Source organism: Ctenocephalides felis, unplaced genomic scaffold (assembly GCF_003426905.1).
Source record: "Ctenocephalides felis isolate EL2017-DRISC unplaced genomic scaffold, ASM342690v1 CF-g0.4_SCAFFOLD_03573, whole genome shotgun sequence".
NCBI classification, from domain to species: Eukaryota; Metazoa; Arthropoda; class Insecta; order Siphonaptera; family Pulicidae; genus Ctenocephalides; species Ctenocephalides felis.
The window spans coordinates 5,957,686-5,984,185 of record NW_020539727.1 but is presented as its reverse complement, the minus strand read 5'-3'; the positions used below and the strand labels follow the sequence as shown (position 1 = coordinate 5,984,185).

At 28.8% G+C, this 26,500-nt stretch overlaps 1 protein-coding gene across 1 annotated transcript in view; it reads right to left on the bottom strand.

Annotated features, from left to right (window-relative positions):
- Positions 1-26,500, bottom strand: part of LOC113389443 — a 338,511-nt gene that overhangs the window by 85,031 nt on the left and 226,980 nt on the right. Inside the window, 1 exon segment of the mRNA XM_026626476.1 lies at positions 149-258. Within this exon segment, the coding sequence (XP_026482261.1) occupies positions 149-258 (110 nt within the window).

Below are 26,500 nucleotides of genomic sequence, written 5' to 3'. Positions count from 1 at the left end.
TGTATCAAAAAGATTTTATGTCTTTGCTTTTTTATCTTACATTTAGTGTAAATGAGAAATAAGATGAAAGATGATTTTTTCAAAGGTGAAGCTATTAATTTGTTTAATATTTTTATTGTATTCATTATTGGTTCAGTATAAATTTTACCTTGAACCTCCTGGCGCGCTTCTGGTTCAAGCCCGTCAGGTTCACCGCGCAGGAGTTGCACCGCAAACATTCCTCGTGGTAATGGTTGTTGTCGTACAAGGCCGACGGCTCTGAAATAGAAAAAAAAAATTACAATAGATTAATATGCAATTCACATGAAATGAAAATCGAATATGTACACAACAAGACAAATCCATATGAATATTGGAAACAAAATAAAATGGTGTTCTTTTGATACAAAAACTAAACGAACAGGGTTCAAATTTAATGAGTCCCACTATTGATATTGTGAATTCTTAAAATTATGTTTTTTTGTATGTGAGTTTTTGTAGTTTGTAATGCTGTGAGATAACACATAATTAGTTTCGAAACGTTCAAAAATCTAATAGTATAAATAATTTCAATTTATCTTTTATTATTTTATTAAAAAATTGCCTTAGTTGTTTAACATATTTTCTAAAATATGCATTCCTTCAATTATGATACATCAAGTGTAGAAGTGAAAATTGATTTATAATTTTTAAAACAATTGGGTTAGTAATTATATTAAATAACTTTCAACGGCGAATAAATAATCAAGTTGAAATAGTTTCAAAACTGTATAAAATATAGCGTTTAAAAAATGTGTAACCATAGATTTTAGGAATCTTTTGTTTAATGCTTTTCCATTTTAATTTAAAACGTAAAATTATTTATGTATAAAAATAAACTAAATGTTTATAGTACAATAACATTATTTTTAAACTTCTAAAAGAGAAGTTTATGTTTTCATCAAAAAATCCGATTCGCTAATTTTATGTTTTCTCGACGTTTCAAGCCATTCTGAATCGAATTAGACCAAATTTAAAAAAAGTATGTGTGTGTGTGTGGGCGGGTGTGTGGGATTTCTTGTCGTAAATCGACGATTTCCCAAAAACAGCTGCACCAATTTTATAAATTTAAAAGCCATTCGATGTATCTCGACGAGAACTAGGGTTTCTCAATTTTGTGCGACGATCGGCCAAACCGTTTCCTCGTAAATAGCAGAAAAGTGAAAAATTTTCTTCTACATTTTACCCAGCAATTCTGAGTCGATTTTGAAAATTCGAAAATCGTTCGAAAGATATTGGTTGGGAATCGTGCTGATTAGTTTTTGGTAAAGATCGGCCAGGCCGTTTTCTTGTAATGAAGTGTTAAAGAAATTTTTTGCCGATTTTAATGATTTTTTTTGCCGGTAGATACCATAGTTTTATAGATCATACTAAATTATTACGGCCCTACGACAAGTCGTTTAATTTTAAAAATTTGTCAAAGTATGCAAAAATTAGTATCGATTTTTGGCGTTTGGCAAAATTAGACATTTTATCGACGTTTGTTTAAAAACGCCTGAACCGATTTCAGAAATTTAAAAACCATTCGATGTATTTCGATGATGATTATCCTTTCTCAATTTGGTGCGACAATCGGCCAAGCCGTTTCTTTGTAATATGGAGAAAAGTGTTGAACTATTCGTTCACATTTAAGCTCATACTACCGAATTTATTTTAAAAAATCAAAACCAGTCCGAATGATATTAGTTGGGAATGATGCTTATAAATTTTAGGTGAAAATCTACCGTGCCCTTTTTTGTAATTAAGTGTCGAAACAAAAAATTAAGCCGATTTCCATAGAACTTTTTTTGACGATATATATCATTATAGAACGACAAGTAGTTTAATTTTAAAAATTCATCAAAGTTTGAAAAAATGAGTAGTTTTTTTGACGTTTGTTAAAATACGATTTACTTGGTATAACGATAGAGTACTTGGTCTTAATGAATATACTAAATCAATAAAGTCCTTGGAAACTGGTTCAATTATAAAAATTATTGATTTGTGGAAATTTGCTTTTTGAAAATACTCCGAGTTAACGTCTTCCTTCGTTTGCAATTATGTATAGTAAATCCACTCGGAATACTTTTAATCTCTCATAAATTAATTAATTTTTTATTGATTAAGTCGATTATTTACACATATCGAGAAGTTCATATAACTTGCCTCAAGGCAAAATACCAATACCAACTAGTGCATATTACAAACCATAGAATTAATAGTACATATAAGTTGCCACCTCAGATAATTCAATATAATAGTACTATCATCATACAAATCTACAATTATTAATAAGTATCCTTTACTTGATGATGATTTGAGTTCCTGAATGTATTTTTTTTATTATTATTACAGTGTAATTTGTATTTGGTCAATGTGTTTTTACTACAAAAATATTCAAGTACCATATAAAAGTATCGCCTTCCAATTATCGAATTTAATATTCAGTTCCAGTTAATTTTCATCCTTGAACAGTAATTTCCGTATTGATTTTCACTCTACAATATTTTTAGGCACTTTTGTCCCGTACCTCTCATTTAATGTTATTAGTGTTTCCTCGTTCTATTTAGAGATCTCTGAATCCACTTCATTCTGATTGTGTACAGTTATTTCAATTAAGTCTTCGATACTTCAACAGTCGATTTTTATTCCCTTTTTCGAATTCAAATGGAAAAAATAATTGTTCGAGTGTAGGTGCTTCTGCAATTATGCGCGGAAAATATACATTGAGAGGAAAAATGGTAAAGGTGATTCCTGACGAATGAAATTGAATTGAATATGAAAGATTTGAAATTTTCTTGTTATTTGATATTATATGTAAAGATGCACAATTGATGATAAAAGATAGATCGTAATAAATAAACTAGTTAAAAGTGGCATTTAGCCTTAAGGCAAGTTGCACGAACTTTCCGAAATGTGTAAGAATTGATTTAATCAACCGAATTTGAAATTTAGGTATTTAGATAAAATTTTCAACAGTTCATTTCAATAATAACGTTATAGCTTTCAATTAAATTTAAACATTGAGATTTCCAATTGAATTTTGTCAAACACCTTTAAATTGACTATAATTATATTGCACAGACACGTGCTTCTAAAATTGTAGTTTATTATTCCAAATTTTAATGAATTGATAATGTTTGACTTATCACATCGCAAAAGCAACTTTTTCTTTGGATGAATTTTTAATAGGACATGTCCAAATGTTTTTCGAATTAATGTCTTATTTGCATGAAACTACATTAAATATATTTAACCGAGAAGTTTTCTGCATACAGTAAATTTTCAAGTTAAATGACCTAAAACTATTTTTTAATCATATTTTATATTAACAATTTAATTGCGTAAATTTTAAATACGCTGTGAATAAAAACACTGAAAATCATGTAAACCTCTAATTGATAATATTACTTATAATATATTTTATAGTTATACTTATTTGTCTTGATTATATATAGTGGAACGATCTGGAAATTTTATATATTTTGGTATGAATTTTCAAAATTAAACTACTTTTGCCGTAGGTCCGTAAGATCTTAGTATGATCTTGAAGACCATGATATATATCAAAATAGAAAATTTCATCGAAATTTTTTTTTCAACAATTAATTACGAAGAAACGGCTTGATCGATCCTTGTCCAAAATTAATCAGCACGACTCCGAAATAATATTTTTCGGATAGTTTTTGAATTTTTAAATCTATTGAGAATGTTCGGCTACAACGCAGACAATTTTTTTCTACTTTTCGCTATTTACAAAGAAAACGCTCGGCCGATCTTTGCGCAAAACTAACAAACGCAAGTCTTTATCGAGTTACATCAAACGGCTTTTAAAAGTTTAAAACTGGCCCAGCCGTTTTTGAAAAAAGTTCGTCAAAACATTAAATATCTGTTCACACACACATACTTTTTCCAAATTTTGTCTTATTCGATTAAAATAATATAAGATACAGTCAACAGTATATATTTGGCAGATGAAATTATATAATTCAGTTTAATAAGTAACGCAATAAGTTCAAAATTCAGAATCAATTTTAAAAATTCAAAAACTATTTGTAAGAAATTATTTGGGAATTGTGTTGATTAATTTGGAAAAAATCGATGTCTGAACATTCTTGGCATACTTTGGAAAAAGTAGATGTGTAGACGATTACGTGAACATGTATCAACCGATTTGAATATTTCAAAAAGAGATTTGATTTGTATTGGCTGAGGATGTGCTGATTAGTTTTTGGCAAAGGCAGGTCTAGCTGTTTCGAAGATACGGAGAAAAAAGTGCAAGAAATAGCAGTTTTTGAGAGAACTGAGTATCCGAATAATGATTCAAAATGCATGATTAGGCTTTTGGGAAAGGCAATTTCAAATTTTCAAAAATTATCAAAATTTTCAAAAATTGTCAAAATTTTCAAAACAAAACTACTTTTCCTAATTCATATATTTTATTTTTCTCAAATATCAAAAATGATTTAGATTTTAATATTATAAAATAGTTTTAGATTTCAAAAATTTTAAAACACACTTATATACTTGAAATAAATAATTTTAACTTTGCAACTCAGTTAATATTATATTTAGAAATTTGAGAAAGTTCTATAATGCATTATAAAATATAAAGATAAAGAGCCTTATCTTTATTCTTCTTTGACTAGATTAGGTTTTGTTTATGTACTTTTCTTGTAACATATTTAAATAATATATAAATTTGAAAGTTCTTATATTTTATATACAAAACACAAATAATAAATGTTACAGTATTTGTAATAAAATATTTGATAAACAATTGTTAATAATTGGTAACCAATTTTTGTTGATTATTGATAATTTTTAAATTAAAAATTAAATTACTTGAATGTTTAATTACGGTACGGGCAGTTCCAGCAATTTGCTTTATGGCACAATGATGTTGCTATTGAATAGTATTATCATATAAGTATAAAAACAATTGTTTTTTATTTAAGTACGTTTAATTTTCAGAGAACCAGAAACTGATCAAGCTGAATCATTTGTATTACAAATATTCAATTATAATCTTCCCGAAGATATTTGATTTCACCAGAATATCCAACTTTCTAATTTTATGTATATTGGAGGCATTCGAGGTTTACAGCCATTCTAAATCATTTAAGACTAAAATTAAAAACTTGTAAAAAACTCGATTTTTATCCTTTTGGCTAAAATAATAGGATTCTTGGTATTAAAAGTATGGTTTTAACTAATGATATGTTCCGAAAACATGGTCTTACATTGATTTGGATTTTTTAAACCACAAATATGTTGATTAATTCTCTTGTAAATATATTTAGAAATTTCTCACGACTAGTAAATATATTTAGTAATTTTTCACCACTAGTTCATAACGTTTTTGTTACTTCTATACATATAATTTGTTGAATACTTTTGTTGAACAAGTCTTGTACCATTTTTTTAATTTATGAAAAATATTAAAAATATTGTTTTACTTATAATAATTTCTTCTATGTGTCGAACAATTTCTTTTGAACTGTAGTTTTCCAAAATAAATTAAAAAGAGAAAATAATTTATATTCAAGATTTTTATTTCACAAAATGAGATACGAAGCACGTGGTTTAAACTCCATATTTTTCATTGATAATAAATTTTATTATAAAACTATAATTCCTTATATTAAATTTCAATACATCTCGATATTCATGGAGAGCAATGAAGTATTTATTTCCTTTCTAATTAAACAGTTTTTAATATTGTATGCGTTTCCGTAATATGTTACGTATTGACTCAGTTTGCGAAGTTTATGGCGGAATAAAATGTTTATTGCGCAATAAACTTTTAAAGAAATTGAAAGATTTGTTGTGTGTGTGAGTGACATTGCAGAAAAGACTTTATTTAACGTAGTTCTATTAAAATATAGTTTATTTAAAAGCTCTCGGGAATTTTCTTACCGAAGTAATAGGACTGGCAGAGCTTTCGAGGACAACATTTTAATTACTTTTAGTTAGGACAAACTGAGTAAATTTTATAAACGGTTTTATAAATAAAACTTATAAATTAACGTGTTATAAGTTAGACAAATATTTATAAACGGTTTACCAAATGCATATCTTAATCTTATATAAAATAAATACATAAGCTATAAACTCATTGAGGATAAAACTTAAATGAGAAGAATTCTGCTAATGATTAACGTTACAAATAGTTTCTATAGTGTGTTTAAATATTATTTAGAGACTTTTAAATAACCTATTATGTTAAAACAAATATCATTTTTTGTATGAAAGTTAGTTGAACGTACTGACTAAGTGCTTAAAATACGACTTCTTTAAGCGCAACTAGCATAATTCTAACGGAAATGCGTTACGCTAAATACTGATTCGTCATAGGCCAACCATGTAATCATTTGAAATAGCCATTTTTTTTTAAATTAAGGTTTTTTATTATTTCAACTCCCTTTTTATTTCAACTGTTGTTTACGTAATAAATTGTAACAATTGTAATTGTTGTTACATTGGAGAAAGTTCTCAGTATTTTTTAATATCGACATATTTATTTTTTATATCAATATATCAATATTTTTTATTTTATTTGTACAAGAGAATGAATCAACATATTTATAATTCAAAAAATGTAAATCAATATAATACTATGTTTTCGGAACATATTATTTTGTTAAAACCATACTTTTAATACCAATAATCCTATTATTTTAGCCGAAAGGATAAAAGCCGAGTTTTTCACACATACTTCAATTTTAGTCTAAAATGATTTAGAATAACTGGAAACCTCCAATTCCTCCAATATACATAAAATTAGCATGTTGGATATTATGGTGAAAACAAATATCTTCAGAAAGATTTTAATTGCATATTTGTAATACAAATGATTCAGTTTGATCTCTGAAAATTATAAGTACACCATTCGCCAGAAAAATAAGTATTATGTATTAAACAACTCGAAAATATTCATTTTATCCAAAAATTTAAAGACAGAATAGTGTCAACCAACTAGTTTTTTCTCCTACTATTATAGTTTTCCTATAAAATTTTATTACTGCATCGTCGCAAATTAAAATAAACCTAGTGTTCCAACATAACTTTTCGCATAACTTTTCCGTTTTGTGTTGTCTTGCAGCATAAGCTAGAGCAAATATTTTATTTTGAAAGAACTTTAAGAAAAGAAGCTCGGAAATTGCGAAAATGCACATTTGTAAATTATGAAGTCGAAAATCGTTTGTCACTGTTTACTGATCGCAAGTTGAGAGGAAATTGAAGATCTGTAAAGAGTTCTTAATAGTTGAAAAAAATTATGAGTTTGTTATCACAGGCGATCATTTTATCTGGTTGTGACAAATGATTCTGGTAAAGATGGACATCGACTTTTATAAATCTTGTGGATATTTTTATAAGGCTTTGTGTATATATTTCTACTAAATTATTAGTATATTCACTTTATATCGGTTTATATTATATCGCTGGTAACAACTCTTGGTTTTGACAAAAAGTACTCGTGAAGTCGTAAAAATGAAGTTTGTGTCGGTCGATCAAATCTTTATACGTTTTCTCGCTTTCAATACAAATCGAATGTCATATTCCAACAATCTCAGGGACATCTATTTTTCAAATTTTCTGAAAATAGTCGAGTAATTTTGAAACATATTATTATATACAAAATGTAGTTATGCTCTTCTGGTTGAGTGTTAAAAAGTTGGTTACTATTAATGGTGTGAAGTAATACACTATAATTTTACTGCAACAAACAGTATATTAAATCAAAATTAATATTATCAACTCTGGAACTGTTTCAATACAAAGCAAATGCTTAATAACAACTAATATCGAGATAATTTAATAAACCTAGGATTGATTGTCAACAAATGGATGCGACTAGATACACAAGAGCATTGCTTTAGATAAATATTTGTTTTTCCTATTTTATTGATTTTGTAGATATGGATATATATATATATATATATATATACATATATTTATATACTAGATGACCCGACTGACGTTGTTCTGTACCCACGTCTAAAATTCAATAGTTCCAAAAATTTCAATATACTATCATATACTTTTTAATGTCCTATTTGACCCTATCATTTAAAATCATGATATCAATCGTCAAAAAAAGTTCCATAAAAATCGGCAGATTTTTGAAAGTAAAACTGCTTGAGGCGCGGCTAGGGTGTAAATCCGTACAAATGCAACGGAAGTGCGTTACGGCAGATAAGATAAGATAGGAGTCGAGTTCCAATGATTCGTCATTCGCTCTCGATAATATCATTTCTATACGGGTCGATTGTGATTAGTCGTCGCATATATGAATAGAGATCTGTGGTTGTATGCGCACCGGCATCAACGTTGTATGCGTGCCGATATCAACAAGGAAATCTGCATAGATAAATGAACATTTTAAAGTTACATCGTAGTACAAATCTTGATTTAATAAAATAATCCAAAGAATTCTTTGTCTGAATCAGAAGAATATTTTACCCTGTTACTTAATATTTTACCCTGTTCCTTAGAAATTATTTCTATATTATTCGTAGTTTCTATAAATATTTGATATTATTAAAATGAAAAAGATTATTAGGTAAGTCAAATATTACAGCTGTTTAGAGAATGAGATTATATAGCCAGCGAAGAAGTAAAAAAAAATACAAGCTGTCAATGAATGTATGTTAATTTTAATTACATGAAGTTCTTCAAACACAATTACCTAACGAGTTGCGAAAACAATATTTGTTTAGACGTTGTTTAACATAATCTACGGTGTGAACGAATATTATAGGATTTATTAATCAGTAATTATTTCATTTCTCTAATAAAGGTTCATTTCTAAATGCTAATTACAATGACAAACCGATCATGTCATATTTGTAGTATGACTTTAATTACATTATTTTTTTTAAATATTAAACATATTTTTAATGCCATTATAAATATATAATTTATAATTTATCATTATGTAATGTGTATAATGATGGGAACTAATAAATGCATGCATCACGAGCGTTACCATATTACTAATAAACATTATTCAAAATTGTTATATGATGTATTTATTTTTACTTAAATGCCATCTTGTACAGTATGTAAAACTAATCAGTCCCAACCAACAAATCTTCTGAACAGATTTTAATTTTTTAAAATAGATTTAGGATTGCAAGCATAAACATGGACAAAAAGTTTCACAATTGCATGCAAATTACAAAGAAACTGCTCGGCCGATCGTCTCGCAAACAATAGTCTTATTCGAGACACATCATTTGAAAAAACGTCGATTTACGGCAAAAAATCTATCCACACACATACACACTTTTTCCAAATTTGGTCTCATTCGATGAGAATGGCTTGGAACGTCGAGAAAACATAAAATTTGCAAATCGGATTTTTTGATGAAAACATAAACTTTTCCTTCGGGAAGTTAAAAATGGAGCTCGATAAACTATCATGGGTGTGCTAAAACTTTAAAGCGGCTGAACCGATTTGGCCAGATTTAGTCTTGATATATTCGTGCTAATCCAGAGATTGTACAAAAGGTGAGAAATTATTTATTTTGTAGAAGCGTAATTCGTGATGGAACAATGGACGGCGGCTCATACGTCAAATGTCAAATGGTTTGGACAGATTATGTTCAATTAAATTTAACAGAGTGCTTCAGATAAATATCATTTGATAATAATGTTTAATAACTTGTAAATAATGAATTTTAATAATGATATAAATAATGAATTTTATCCTTGAATAAATAAAAATTTCCAGAATATCTGTCTCTGTTCTCCGAACAAATTGATCGACCATTATATCAGAGATGTGTCGAAGTTACCATATGCAAGATTATGTGAATCAAGTAACGTAGTAGTACGTGCTTCGTAGCTTCTCTACGGATTTTCTAAAACGTAGAACAGAGTCGAGGACTTACCTCGTTTATAAATACAGAGCCGGCAAAGGATTCACTTTAATAATTACCTTTTAGTGAAAAAAAGAACTTTAGTTTAGTTTAGAATCCTTTGAGGAAAGTTTAAAATTGCATTTAAGTTTTTCAATGCTTCGAAAAGCTGCAGCGATGACGAGGCAAAAATTAATGAACATGATAAATCTTCAAACATTTATTCAGGAGAAGTTTAATGGGGTAATGGACAGTGATAAAGAACTATTAGTTGATGACTAGAATTTAAAAAAGTCTAATATTTTAAACACATTACAAAGTAAACTGAATATAAATAATCTCAAAAAAATATCCCAAATAATAACGATGATTTTAAAAAAAAATTACGAATGCAGTAATATTAGGCCAAGTACAAAAAATTAAATTATCAAGGTATTGTTTGACAATTCCATGCCACCGATATATTTGCTTCCACATATTTCATTTTATCATTCAAAACATTATTTTATATGATACATTATTGACAAAAAAAGGTAATTTTTTTGGGCAAATGCTAAAAAGTGTGAGTGAAATGACATTGAAAGTACTTGTTCTAGTATATAATTAGTAAATTTAATTTACAATTAATTGGTTATTAATCATTTTCACATAATTAGTAAAAGAGTAATATTTAGTAATACATTTTTATAAAGATGGAAATTATAATTACAAATTAAATCATTGCCACAGTAATATAGTAAAAGGGCAAAAAATTGAATTAAAATTACTGTCAAGGTTCTTGTGAAAAATTTTATGTCACCGATATAACCACTTTTGAATACTTAGATTTACATTTACCATTCAGAAAATTATATTAGATGATAAATTATTTATTAATAAAAAAATTATAAAATGATTTGGGGTAAATGCTAAAAAGTTTGAGTGAAATTACATTTCAAAAAATTAGTGATGTATGGCATCGTGTCTTAAGGCAAATTGCTGAAACTTCCCGTAACACAACGAAATGTTCGAGGAATATTAAATGTTTTCAAACAGATTATTATAAATATTGTAACATTGTCTAATATTTATAATAATTATATAAACTGAATTGCAAAGTTGAAACTATTTCTGAAAAGTATATTAGAACTAGAGTAAGAATTAAAATTAAAATCTGAATTATTTTCAATGTACAAAAAAAAACTGCAAAAAAAAAATTGAAACAAAAAATTTTTCTCCTAAAAGCAATTATTTTGTTGAAACAAGCAGAAAGTTCTTTGAATAATTCAAATCTGACGCTTGGTTCTCTCAAAAACTGCCATTTTTTCACATTTAGCCCTGTATCTTTGAAATGGCTGGACCTGTCTTTGCCAAAAACTAATTATCTCTTCTTCCAATCATTACAAATTGAATGTTTTTTGCCAAAAACTAATCAGCACATCTCCCTATCAATAGGAATGGAATGTTTTTTGATCCATTAAAATCTGTTTATCCGTGCGCCCGAAAACGTGGACGAAAAAATGCGGACATACAAAACACACACTCACACATACATCCATTTTTGAGGTATGCCAAAATGTTCAGAAACCTTCAAAACGTCGACAAATGCAAAAATTCTCATTTTTTATTTTCGGCCCACTACCCTACGGGAAGTTAATTAAGATAAAAGTATGCTTCCAATTAAAAATGCCTATTTTGAGCACTGCGGAGTGAAGTGGCAATAGAAAATCTCTCAGACTACTTTTACCTGATTCGTGTTGGAGACTATACTTGCTACAATTATGTTCCATTATTACATTAATGATTTATTTGATAGTTGTTTCTTAACTTCCCGTAGGGTAGGTTATAGTAATCGCAAAAAAATCGAAAATGAAAATTTTTAAATTTCTTTACGTTTCAAAACCTTCTTAACATTTTAGGAAAAATGGATGTATATGTGTGTGCAAATACAAATTTTCGTCGATGATTATGGGTACATGGATCAACCGATTTGAATAATTAAAAAAACATTCGATTCATATTGATACGGAGACGTGCTGATTAGTTTTTGGCAAGGGCAGATCTGGCCGTTTCGGAGATACGAGGTAAAAAGTGCCAAAAATGATAATTCAGTTTTTGAGAGAACAAAGCGTCAAATTTTTAAATACTTAATTGAAGCTAAAAATATTAAAATATAAACTAGGATTAGATACACTTTTATTTTAATTAATTTTTAACTACTAAAGTAGTAGTAGATATAGGCTTTCAACTTAAAAAAATGGCAGTATTTTAATTTTATTAGAAGATCGATAATCCACGTTGAATTTTACTAATTTTTTTTTATCTGCATACCGTTGTGGTATCAAAAAAAATGATTGTAAAAAAATGTTACGAATACAGTAATATCACGTTAAAGATAAAAAATTAATTCAAAATTGCTATAAAAAAACTTGTAAATAATTCCATGTCATGATATATCTACTTTTACATACTTTATCAGTCAAAAAACTATATTAAATGAGTTTCAAAAATTTAAAATGAAATTATCTAATAATCGGACACAACATAATAATTATAATATTTATGCACTTTTATGCTTTATTTAATTACTACTATTTATTAAAAAACAATAAACATGTTTTTATTAGTATTAACTGGTTAGTAGTTTCTATTAGTAATATATTTATGGATAATGGAATGTATAAATCCTATGATGTTTTCCTGTTTATGAAGTGGTAATTGAAGTTGAAGTTCTAGACTTTTTTTAATTCTACTCTTTTAATATCACAAATTGTTTATAAATAATTGGTATTAATACTCACAAATAATAAATATGAACAGTAACACAATATCTATTAACCATAAATGTAATAAATGTGCGTATTTAGTATTACGATGTTTCTTCTTTTATATAAATTAATTCCATAAAATTTAAATTATGTAAGTATAAGTTAATCTACAATAAACCAAAAAGGTTCTACTTTTCCCTAAATAAAGTATTCAAGTAAACCAGCGTTACATAACATTGCCATATATTTTCCTTCTAAATTTTTAATGACGAGTTTTTTAACGACATTCTATTTTTACATTTATGAAAATGTTATGTATATATATATATATATATATATATATATATAAATTTGGAATAAAAGTATATTTTCAGGAAATTGAGACTGCACGAATAAAGTGCAAAATAAAAAAAGTCGACATTTTCGAATCAGACGTTCTGTCACATAATTCAAGACTTTTTTTAAATAATTAAGAATTACTTAAATCCATTTTTTTTCATTTTTTGTTATTTAGTTTTTTTATCTAACATTATTAACTTTCCGTAGGGTAGGTTATAGTAATCGCAAAAAAAAATCGAAAATATTTTTTTTCATATCTATTTACGTTTCAGAGGTTTCTGAACATTTTGGCATATCTCAGAAAAATATGTGGTACAAATTTTTGTCGACGATTTTGCGAACACGGATCAACCGATCTGAATATTTTAAAAAACATTCGATTCCTACGGATAAGGAAACGTGCTGATTAGTTTTTGGCAAAGGCATGTCTAACCGTTTCGGATATACAGGGAAAAAGTGCCAAAAATGGTATTTCAATTTATGAGTTAACATTTATGTTAAAAACATGATATTTCTACTTCAAATCAGCATGTAGCGCGTTTGCTTAAAATAACGTCCAAAATTTAAAAAAATCAAAATATAAAAAAAAACAATTTTTCAAATAAGTTAAATTTTTTCAAGAATTTAAAAAGTTCTCTAATGTTTTCAAAGTTTTGCAAAGTTTTTTTTAATAATTCTAGTTTTCGGTACGATAAGTTCCAGCAATTTGCCTTGAGGCATGATGCCATGCACTACTAGTTTATTTGTAATATTTACCAGAATAATTTTCAATTTTTCTACGCCTCTGTAAGATGAAATATAGATATGGAAGCAAAATGGAAGGTAAAGAAAAAATCAGACTTGATAAAAAAAATAACATTAGTTAACTGTAAATTTCAAATATAAAACCTAACTGATTTTTACGTTCGATAGTTCTTAACTGCATTACGGTTTATACATAAAAATACTGCTCAACCAATTTTTACAATTTTTCTTTTTTATTTTACATATCCATATTTCAAATATGAATTCTAACTGATTTTTAGGTTGGATAATTCTTAACTGCATTAAGGTTATTTGGTAAAACGAGAATGAAAAACTATATTGAACATAAAAATACTGCTCAACCGATTTTTACAATTTTCATTTTTATTTTCCATTTCTTCTCTGTATAGAAGCAAAATGGAAGGCAAGGAAAAATCAGAATGGAAATAAGAAAAAATAAAATAACGTGACAGAAAGCAGCACAATACAATAGGAGTGCACTAGAAGAGCCATCCACTTTGAAAAATTGAAACAGCCCCGTGGAAAGAAATCAGTGAACTCACAAAGGGGTGGTTTTCGCCCCGAATGAAATTTTGTAACGGCTTCTCCTCGTCAGTACAGAACAGATGATTTAATCTTGGAAGTTGTACTGCTTCGGAACTCGCACGATAATTTGTTATTTGCTGTAATTGAATTTTATTTAACAAACGGAAAATGTTGTATAAAGTAACTAGATATGATTTTGTGTCAAGATTTTCAACAACAACAATATCTCGATATATTAACAATAAATGCTATGCTCGGAGATATAGCGCGTAGCGCATTTTTCGCAACTTTAATTAATTTTTATAATTAAACTTCTTCTCATAGGCCTATATTATTTCACGGGGTTCGGTTTGACTATCAACTCTATCACCATGCGAAGTTTTATTAATATTCCAGAAGAGTAAACCTGAGAGTTTCCCTTGTTAGCAATTTATTAACTTCCCGTACGGTAAATTATAGTAATCGCAGAAAAATCGAAAATGAAATTTTTTATATATCTTTACGTTTCAAAGGTTTCTGAACATTTTGGCATACCTTAAGAAAAATGGATAATGTGTGTGTGTGCGTGTATGTGCAGATACAGTTTTTCGTTGACGAAACTGGGAACACGTTCAACCGATTTAAATGATTTTAAAAAACATATGATTCCAGTTGATGAAGTCGTACTGATTAATAGTTTGGCAAAGACAGGTACAGCTGTTTTGAATATACAAGGCAAAAAGTGCAAAAATTTTGTTTTTGAGAGAACGAAGTGTTTTAATGCACTTCGTTCTCTCAAAAACTAAATTTTTGATCGGAGTTACAGAGCAATTTTTTGATCATTCAAATAATTATTTGAATGATTCAAAAAACTTTTTTCACTTGTATTGACGGAATAAAGATTAGACTAAATTTTTGGGAAGGCAGATCCAGCGCGTATGAATTTGCATGATAAGACTAAAAAAATGTCATTCAAAAATCATCATTAGATATATGCACATAAATTTCTGGATAAATTAAAGAAATTTAATTAATAACTGCATCAACCAAATTGAATGAGTATCAAAATTTTCAAAAAAATTAAAATTGAAATAAAAACTAAAATTTTTAAATATTCCAGAATTTTCAAAATGTCACAAAACAGATTTTTTTCCAAAAATTATCAATTTTTTTAAAAAATTTTAATAATTTTGAATTGCTGTAAGGGTAGTTCTAGCAATTTGCCTCAAGGCATGATTGCATCCACTAGTTAACTTCCCGTAGGGTTCGTATTCAATCGAAATTGAATTTCTGAACATTTTGGCATACCTCAGAAAAAATGGATATGTTTGTGTGTGTGTATGTATGTATGGATACAATTTTTCGTCCACGTTTTCGGGCGCACGGATCAACCAATTTGAATGGTTCAAAAAATATTCGATTCCTATTGATAGGGAGATGTGCTGATTAGTTTTTGGCAAAGGCAGGTTCAGCCGTTTTGAAGTTACAGAGCAAGGAGTGCAGAAAATAGAAACCGAATTTTTGAGAGCGGAGCATCCGATTTGAATGATCCAAATAACATTCAATTTGTAATGATGAGAAAAAAAGGTGATTTTGGCAAAGACAGGTCGAGCCTTTTTGGAGCTAAATGTGCAAAAATGGGAGTTTTTGAGAGAAATAAGCATCCGATTTGAATTATTCAAAAAACTTTCTGCTTGTGTTGACTAAACAATTGTTATTGGGATTTTTTTTATTATTTAATTTTTTTAATATTAAAAATTTTTCAGATTTTTTAAATTTAAATTCGGCACGGATAGCTCCAGGAATTTGCCTTAAGGCACGATTCAATACATCACTAATTTTAGTATGAACTTATTTGCAATAATCGAGCTTGAATGAATAAGGATGTTTTATAAAAAGAATATACAAAGAAAGTAGTACGTTTGTGTACACGATGAAAAAATAAATGTAATTGTAATTATACTAAAAAACAATCATTTTAATAAATCGTATCTATGGATAAAAATAGAAATTTACATTTATTTAAGAATTTATTGCTAATAAAAAACTCTATATTGAATTGTGAGTTTACAAAATTCTCAAACTAACTTAGTCTTTTAAATAATTTATTAATTCGTCCAGACGTATGACACGATTTTTATAACTAAACTAGCTGTAAGTGGAATTCTGTCTTAAGGCAATTAGGGCATCGTGCCTTAAGGCAAATTGCTGGAACTTTCCGTACCAAAAATTATTATTTTTTTTAAAAACGATTAACATTTTTGACAAAAATTTACTTCGAAAAAATAAGATTTTTGAGAAACTATAAATTGGACAAAAAATTACTTTTTTTAAAAAAAAAAAAAAAAATTTAAATTTTTTTTTTGAAAAAAAAAATGTTTTCTTTATTTTGACATATTTTGGAAGATCAAAACTTGTTTTTCAGAGCAATCGTACTGCTTTAACTGCATAGAGACAAAATATAAAGCGCGTAAGCGCGACGTCGCTGTCTAACGGCTAAACATTGATACGGAACCTATAGGAAAATAAACAAAATTTATACTTATTGTTAAAATCTCTATAAAATATCTGAAAATTTGATGTGCATATGTCTATTGATCATTTTTGACCGCCAAATGGCATTTTTTTTTACTTTTTTCGTTATATCTCCGAAACCGCTAGACCTGCCTTTATGAAAATTTGATTAATTCTTTATCTTGCCAATACAAGTAAAATGTTTTTTGAATTATTAAAATCGGACGCTCCGTTCTCTTAAAAACTGAGTTACCGTTTTCGGCACTTTTTGCCCCGTATCTCCGGAACGGCTGGACCTGCCTTTGCCAAAAACTAATCAGCACGTCTCCTTATCAATACGAATCGAATGTTTTTTCAATTATTCAAATCGGTTGATCCGTGTTCCCGAAATCGTCGACGAAAATTTGTATCCGCACATACATACACACACGCACACACACACACACACACACACACACACATACATCCATTTTTTCTAAGGTATGCCAAAATGTTCAGAAACTTCTGAAACGTAAAGATATATAAAAATTTTCATTTTCGATTTTTTTGCGATTACTATAACTTACCCTACGGGAAGTTAAAAAGAAATATATAACTAGCTGTAAGTGGAATTCTGTCTTAAGGCAATTAGGGCATCGTGCCTTAAGGCAAATTGCTGGAACTTCCCGTACCAAAAATTTTTTTTTTTTTAAAACGATTAACATTTTTGAAAAAAAATTACTTTGAAAAAATAAGATTTTTGAGAAACTATAAAGTGGACAAAAAATTAGTTTTTTTTGAAAAAAAAAATTTAATAATTTTTTTTTTCTTTATTTTGACATATTGTGGAAGATCTGAACTTTTTTTTTCAAAGCAATCGTACTGCTTTAACTACATAGGGACAAAATATAAAGCGCGTAAGCGCCGCGTCGCTGTCTAACGCATAAGCATTGGTACGGAACCGATAGGAATGTTAACAAAATGTATACTTATTGTTAAAATCTCTATAAAATGTCTGATAATTTGATGTGCATATGTCTAATGATCATTTTTGACCGCCAAATGGCTCATTTTTTTACTTTTTCCTCTATATCTCCGAAACCGCTGGACCTACCTTCATGAAAGTTGTATCGATTCTTCATCTTGTCAATACAAATAAAATGTTTTTTGAATTATTAAAATCGGACGCTCCGTTCTCTTAAAAACTGAGTTACCGTTTTCGGAACTTTTTGCCCCGTATCTTCGGAACGGCTTGACCTGCCTTTGCCAAAAACTAATCAGCACGTCTCCTTATCAATACGGATCGAATGTTTTTTGAATTATTCAAATCGGTTGATCCGTGTTCCCGAAATCGTCGACGAAAATTTGTATCCGCACATACATACACACACATACATACATACATACACACACACATACACACACACACACATACACACACACACACACACACACACACATACATCCATTTTTTCTAAGGTATGCCAAAATGTTCAGAAACCTCTAAAACGTAAAGATATATAAAAATTTTCATTTTCGATTTTTTTGCGATTACTATAACTTGCCCTACGGGAAGTTAATAAACTTTTTGGTTTAACTAAAGTTAATAGTAATACTAGAGTATTAATATATTATAATAGTATAATAGTAGTTATAGATTGTGAAAAATGACATTTTTTTTATTGAAATCTTACTTTTACTTCTAATTGTAAACTGTTACTTTTGTATGTCTTTGTCTTTAGTATTTTGATTTTGTTTTTCTTGATTTGTATATGAGTTTTTCTTATGTAAATTTTGCTCTATGATGGGAAAAATTTAATGTAGAAACGTCTAACTAATGTGTAAGTGGCATTTTCCCTCAAGGCAAGTTGCATGAACTTTCTGACACATACGTGTAAATAATTAACCAGATCAATAAAAAAATTTTATTTCGAGAGTTAAGTTTTTGCCTTTACTGGAACTACTTAATGCAATTTCCAATTGCCATTTTTCCAATTCTATGTCCCAAAAGGGCAACTTCTTGCAAACTTCAATTGGAATTTTATAATTCAATTATATATCGCAGGCCTATAATATTTTAAAACATTACTTTAGAGTATAAACCGTGTTTCTACGTAAAGTTTAATTAAAAACGCGAATTTTTTTAACAGCACAATTTCCGAATAATATCAATCAAAAAAAATTTCAAATCAGTTCAATATTTTTATGAAAACGCGGAATTATTTTGGACTATTTTGTGATAATTATAAAAAAAAATTGTTTGGAGAAACTAATGAGCATGAGCTTTTATCGAGCACTCCAATTGTATCGAGTATTGTATCAATCACCATTCGATGACACGTTTTTAAATTGTTGTAAACTGTGAAGATGTTTTACAGAATATGTCGACGATGGGTTTAAAATTGTGTTTTCTGCATACGAATACATTCTTTTCTCTTAGAATCAAACGATTCAGAATGACTTGAAACTTTTATGTAAATAACATTTTAATAAAAATGCAAAAAGGTGCAATGTTTTCATATTACCAGTTACCAAATAAACTAATTGAATGTCCATAAGTTTGTAGTCTCAATATGATGGACCTTTGTAATTTCGTATATTTTATAGATTTTATAGACTGTTAATGAAACAAACCCCAACGTTAGCAATCTTCCTGTTTTTCATTGAACTAACAATTTAATATTAATGGCTCCATTATTCCAATAAACATCCTAGAATTGTGTAACCAACCTCGATACAATATTATTCTATTTTTCAAGGAATCGAAGCCTTAGGAGTGAAATGAAAATAACACCGCAAACCTCTTCCATTATTTTCACTGTTCCGTTTGTTTTTCTTATTTTGTTTGCTCACTTCAAGTTACTTTATTTGGCTCAACGATAATATTTATTCGCTCGTATTTAATTAATTTAATTGTTAGTTAGTTTTGTTATTATTTAATTAAATTCTCATTAATGATTAGCGTTCATGCATTTGGAAACAATCTGGGTAATTGTATCTGGATATATATATATATATATATATATATATATATATATATACTAGCTGACCCGGCAAACGTTGTTTTGCCAAGTAAGGTATATTCTAAACAATTTCTAAAGAATCAAAAAAATTAATACCTTTAGTGTATAAGAATGTGTTTGAATGCTATATACAATATACAATGAGGTATTATAAAAACTATGAATCCCATTAGTTTGTCTATATTTTGTCAATACAATCAAACTGGAAGTTTAATACACTTACTATAGAAAACATGGTATAATCCAACCTAAGTCTTTTTTGCTCTTTCGACTTATTGATTACGTTTCAAGTTTATCAGATTCTTTCTGGATTTTGGATTTTGTGTATAATTCCAAATAATACTACTGAGCATATACAAAATTTTCAAATTTCTGCGAGGAGAGATAAAAAATGAATCAAGTAATTCTTCCTTGACCAGCTTTTTGAAAAGTTTCAAGTTTCAAGTTTGCAATTGCTGTAACTTCCCGTACCGTAGTGAAATATTGAATGTTGTCAAATAAATTATTATAAATATTGTTACTATCATTATTTGTATTATATACAAAATATATAAAAGCATATAAATTGGTCTGGCTTTCAAACACAATAACGATGCCATGCACCACTACTTTTATTTCAGTTTAGTAAAAAATTCCCAGTTCTCATAAAAAATTAAAATAATTCCACAAATGCACTAAGTTTATTAAGCTATATAACATCAGGACGTTTGCTAGTTATTCATAGCCACATTTCAGATAAATTATCACGTACAAGAGTTTATGGACAAATATTTGACACAGAGCGATTACCAGATCTGCAATATATTTAATATGCAAAATTATTTGTGATTAATTTTGAATTTGCATTGAATTATAACAATTTAAAAGCTATAAAGCAGCTTTAAAAGCTATGTTCACCTAATATCATTATCAAATTTGTTTTTTGTAAGTGAAAATGGATATCACTACTGCTTGATGTCATGGTTTGCGAAAATGGAATTAAAGCTGGGACTTTCTTCGTTGCAAGACCGAAGTTCTTATCACTAAGCCGCAAACAAGCAAACTAAAAATAATTATAATAATATATAATATTAGTTGATTCAACTTCAATTATTTTTTTAGAAGTATTAATATATATACTGTTCATTAGTATTTCAATGTTATAAAGGTCAACATGGGTATCCCAGACCTCAACGTCAAGCCGAAACGGAGCTGTAGTAGTGTTAGTCGTTATTATTATGAAAGAAATAAAAAACTAGTGGTGCATGGCACCGTGCCTTAGGGCAAATTGCTGAAACATTACGCGCCAAAAATTAAAATTTTCAGCTAGGATTAAATTTTGTTGAAACTTTGAAAAAAAAAATAGATTTTTGAGAATTTAAAATTTAAGATAAAACTGATCTTTCTAAACCGTTTGATTTTTTTTATACTTTGAAATAGTTCATAACTTTTTTTAAAACAATCGCGATGCGTTAGCTGCGTAGAAACGAAATAGCAGAGCGCGTAAGCGCCTTGCAGTCAAAGGAATAAACATTAGTACGGCATTCATAAAAATTTGAACAAAATTTGTTCTTGTTCTTAAAATCTCCAAAAAATATTTGATAATTTGATGTGCATACGTCTAATTTTAATTTTTCACCGCCAAATGACATTTTTTAACTTATTTTTATTGAGAGTCCAAAACCGCTGGACCTGCCTTCCCAAAAATGTTATCAGTTCTTCAATTTATCAATGCAAACAAAAGTTTTTTTGAATCATTCCATTTCTAGACCTGCCTTTGCCAAAAACTAATCAGCACGTCTCCTTATCAATACGAATCAAATGTTTTTTGAATTATTCAAATCGGTTGATTCCGAAGATACGGGGCAAAAAGTGCCAAAAATGGTAACTCAGTTTTTAAGAGAACGGAGCATCCGATTTAAATAATTCAAAAAACATTTCACTTGTATTGACAAGATAAAGAATCGATAAAATTTTCATAAAGGTAGGTCTAGCGGTTTCGGAAATATGGAGGAAAAAGTAAAAAAATGAGCTATTTGGCGGTCAAAAATGATCATTGGACATATGCACATCAAATTATCAAATATTTTATAGAGATTTTAACAATGAGTATACATTTTGTTAACATTCCTATAGGTTCCGTACCAATGCTTATGCGTTAGACAGCGACGCGGCGCTTACGCGCTTTATATTTTGTCCCTATGCAGATAAAGCAGTACGATTGCTTTAAAAAAAAGTTCAGATCTTCCACAATATGTCAAAATACAGAAAAAAAATGTTTTTTCAAAAAAAAAAAATAATTTTTACATTTTTTTTTTATTAAAAAGTTATTTTTTGTCCAATTTATAGTTTCTTAAAAATCTTATTTTTTCAAAGTAAATTTTTTTCAAAAATGTTAATCGTTTTTAAAAAAATAATTTTTGGTACGGGAAGTTCCAGCAATTTGCCTTAAGGCACGATGCCTTAATTGCCTTAAGACAGAATTCCACTTACAGCTAGTTTATATTACTTTTGTTCTTTCAAACGTTGAAACTAAGTTTGTTTTGAAAAGCTATTATAAACAAGATCTACAACCTCGACTGGAATAACTGAAACTGAAACGATGTATGTTGTTTTGTAGGATTAATTTTGAAATATAAAAAAAACATAATATATATAAAATAATAATATGGTGAAAAATGTATTAAACAAATTATGCGATTTTCACTTGAGACTATAATTGAGTTCTATGAAATCATGTAGAAATTTCAAATCATACTGTTTGATATAGACTTGGGATCGAACCTGGGACTAGTTTGTCCTAGCCCACGTACTTAACCATTACACCACGACAGACTGATGGAATTTTTTTTCTATTATTTTTTCATGATAATTATGATTAATCAAGCCCCGTTTCGGCATCGTGCCTTAAGGCAAATTGCTGGAACTTCCCGTACCAAAAATTAAATTTTATAAAAAAAATAACTTTTTTTAAACGTAAACTAAAAAAATTGAGTTTTGAAAAATTTTAAATTTTTGAAAATAACTTTATTGAAAAAAAAGACTCTTTGAACAAAATGTTTTCTTTATTAACTTTAAATTATTTGATTATAATCTTACATCAAAAACAAATAGAATAACGACAACAATAAAAACTCGCTTTATTCATGTCACGGACATGATGGGTTTCAACCCATCCAATATAATGGGTTACGCAACGCTCGCGCCCTAAAGCCCCTTTCTCACCCTTCCGACTTCGGCTACCGTATAATGGCCGTAACTTTGCATTACATTATATTAATTTGAATCAATAGAATCCAATTGATTGCATACACAATACAATTTCTCTGTCGGAGAGCTTTCATTAGCAGGCACGCCATGCAAATCATTGATAATTACTTTGACATAAAGCCGAGGAGGTGAAATTGAGGTTTTTGGAACGGAAATGTACAGCCACATAATTGAAAAAATACTAAAAAACTTACATTTTGTTCTCTAAAATTTTACTACAAAATTTACTACGTTGGTGGACGTGAATGATATAGCATTCATTAACATCCCGTAAAGCAAGTTATAATAATTGCAAAAAAATGGAAAATGAAAATTTTTATATATCTTTACGTTTCAGAGTTTTCTGAACATTTTGGCATATCTTAGAAAAAATGAATGGATGCGTGTGTGTGTATGTCATTAACACCCCGTAGAGCAAGTTATATTAATTGCAAAAAAATGAAAAATGAAAATTTTTATATATCTACGTTTCAGAGTTTTCTGAACATTTTGGCATACATTAGAAGAAATGAATGGATGCGTGTGTGTGTATGTGTGTGTGTGCGTGCGCGTGTATGTGTGTTCGGATACAAATTTTCGTCGACGATTTCGGGAACACGGTGCAACCGATTTCAATTATTCAAAAAAAACATTCGATTGCCGTTGTTAAGGAGACGTGCTGATTAGTTTTTGTCATAGGCAGGTCTAGCCATTCCGAAGAGACGGGGCAAAAAGTGCTGAAAAAGTTAACTCGGTTTTTACGATAACGGGGCGCCCGATTTTAATAATTCAGAAAACATTTGACTTATATTGACAAGATGAAGAACTGATCAAATATTCATGAAGGCAGGTCTAGCGGTTTCGGACATCTAGTAAAAAAAGTAAAAAATAATGCCATTTGGCAGCCAAAAATGATCATTAGACATATGCATATCAAATTATCAGATATTTTATAGAGATTTTAACAATAAGTATACATTTTGTTTACATTCCTATGGGTTCCGTATCAGTGTTTATCCGTTGGACGGCGACGTGGCGCTTACGCGTTTTGATAATTCGTCTCTATGCAGTTAGCAGTACGATTGCTTTGAAAAAAAGTTCAGAATTTCCAATTTATTTCAAAATACAGAAAACAATTTTCAAAAAGTCTTTTTTTGTCAAAATTTTATGGTTTCTCAAAAATCTAATTTTTTCAAAGTATTTTTTTTAAAAAATGTTAATCTTTAAAAAACAAAAAAAAAATTGGTACGGGAAGTTCCAGCAATTTGCCTTAAGACATGATGGCATGCGTCCCACTAGTTAATTCATTCAAATCGGATGCTTAGTTTCCCCAAAAACTGCCATTTTTTGCACATTTAGCACTCCGAAATGGCTGAACCTGCCTATGCCAAAATTTAAACACCACTTTTCCCCATCATAATGAATCGAATGTTTTTTGAAATATCTGAATCGGTTGATATTTCTCTTAAAAAATGACATTTTTAGCACTTTTTGCTTCATATGTCACACGCACAAACACATTATTTTTTTTTAAGTATGCCAAAATGTTCAGAAACCTTTATATGCAAACATTTTTTCGATTTTTGGCCCATTACTATAACTTACCATACGGGAATTTAATAAAATGTATGACAATATTTGTACCTTGCTGAAACTTCTACTGTCCGCAAACGTGTTAAAATAACAAATGCTTTATAATCATTTTTCATTTTAAGAGAAATCAGATTTAGTATTTTAGAAGCAGCTCCCTTTGTCGACCTTAATTTATCATTTATCGAAAAGACAACACAGTGATTAACCTTCCTTTTTTCGTGTAAATTATACTAGATATGTAAGTCTAATAGTGATGAGCATATTAATGTTGTAGCAATCCCCACGGAAGGCCATTTTCAGCAGAAAACACATATCAATAGGTCTCAAGTAAACTTTGGTATCATACTGCTCGATATCAAGATGGTGAAGATTAGAAAAAAATCCAAAACCAGTGTTTGCTTGTCCACTTTTTCAACTACTGCCCTATTGGTTTCTCGTGTAGATTTATATGCAAAAAAATTAATTGTAGTTTGTTTGGAATGATTAGCTTCCTTTGTATGAAAAACAAACCTGCAATAATGCTTTATTGTGGGTACTCTAAAATAGTCAACTGGCTCTAAACCAATAATTTAAATTTATTAATAGAGTTGGAATAATCAATTTTTTTTCTTTAGAAATCTTTAGAACAGAAAAAAAAATCTGAAGATAATTTTATAGCGTTTTTATGACATTTGGAATATCAGTGTCCAAAATAAATCGTAGAATTAAAAAATCAATAAATCAGTATGTACAGTATTATAAAGTGAAGTAATTAAAACTGAACTTAGTTCTAGTTACTTAATTTTTCTGAAGTAAGTGAAACTAATGAGCCAATTCTGTCTCACAACAGACCAATGTTATGGCAAAGCCATGTTACGCTCGAACTTTCATACATTATGCTACTGAATCATACTGAATACTGCCAAAATGTCATGTATTTGCTGTGCATTCAGGCATTTCACACACACACTTTAACGTCACTCATATGTTATGAAGCTTGGTCAGAAAGACCTTGTTATGTAAGATTGTTTTTTAGACGTTTATGCAGTTTCTAGGTTAAATTTTCTATCTGACACCTGAGAAATACGCCTGACTGCACACCAACCACGTGACTTTTGTAAATACCTAGAACTATTTTGTATGGGAAGTTTTTCAAAACATAGCCTTGCCATAACATTGGTGTGTTTTGCGGCTAAACCGGTTCATAAATGCTAAATCAATTAGAACCTAATTCAGTGCACAAATTCTTCGTTAAAATAAAAATGTTATGAAAACATCATGTGACGGGTTGATTTAAGTATGAATTGGTAGTGACAAACTGTAAAAAAGCTATGTATTTGCTAACCTACAAAATGTACAAACATTTGATAACATTTTAATCACAAGTACAATTTTCTGGCGTCTCATTAGTAACACATACGTAAAGTTAAGTTGTGTGTATAAAACGCCTGATTGCACAGCAAATACGTCATATTTATTCAATTTGTTACTACCAATTCATACAAAGATAGACCAGTAACATTTCTATCTCAACCAACAACTGGCCTCGCACCTAACTTTGTTTTTTTGTGCAATAATAGGACACATACGTAAAAAACTTTTTCTTCTATTATTTGTAACTGATATACTACATGAATACCTCAGGCCAAGACATGATATTCCCACAAACAGAAACTATATAACTTGTACTAATGCTTCTACTTCATATCATCCCAACAATTATCTTCATCTTGAATAGAGTCCACCACTTACATTCACCACGTGGCAAAACTTAGATCATGATATTTTTTTCTAAACAAAAAAAAACTAGGTCAACTATTGGTGGTTTTAGGATAAATATTTATGTAGTATTCTATTGCCAAAGAGGGAGTAGTTACTGATTGTTATATATTATTGTTTGTAGATTTGTGATATTATTATTGTTATTAAGAAACTGCCTGAAGCTGATTTGATTTATCTTATTTTGT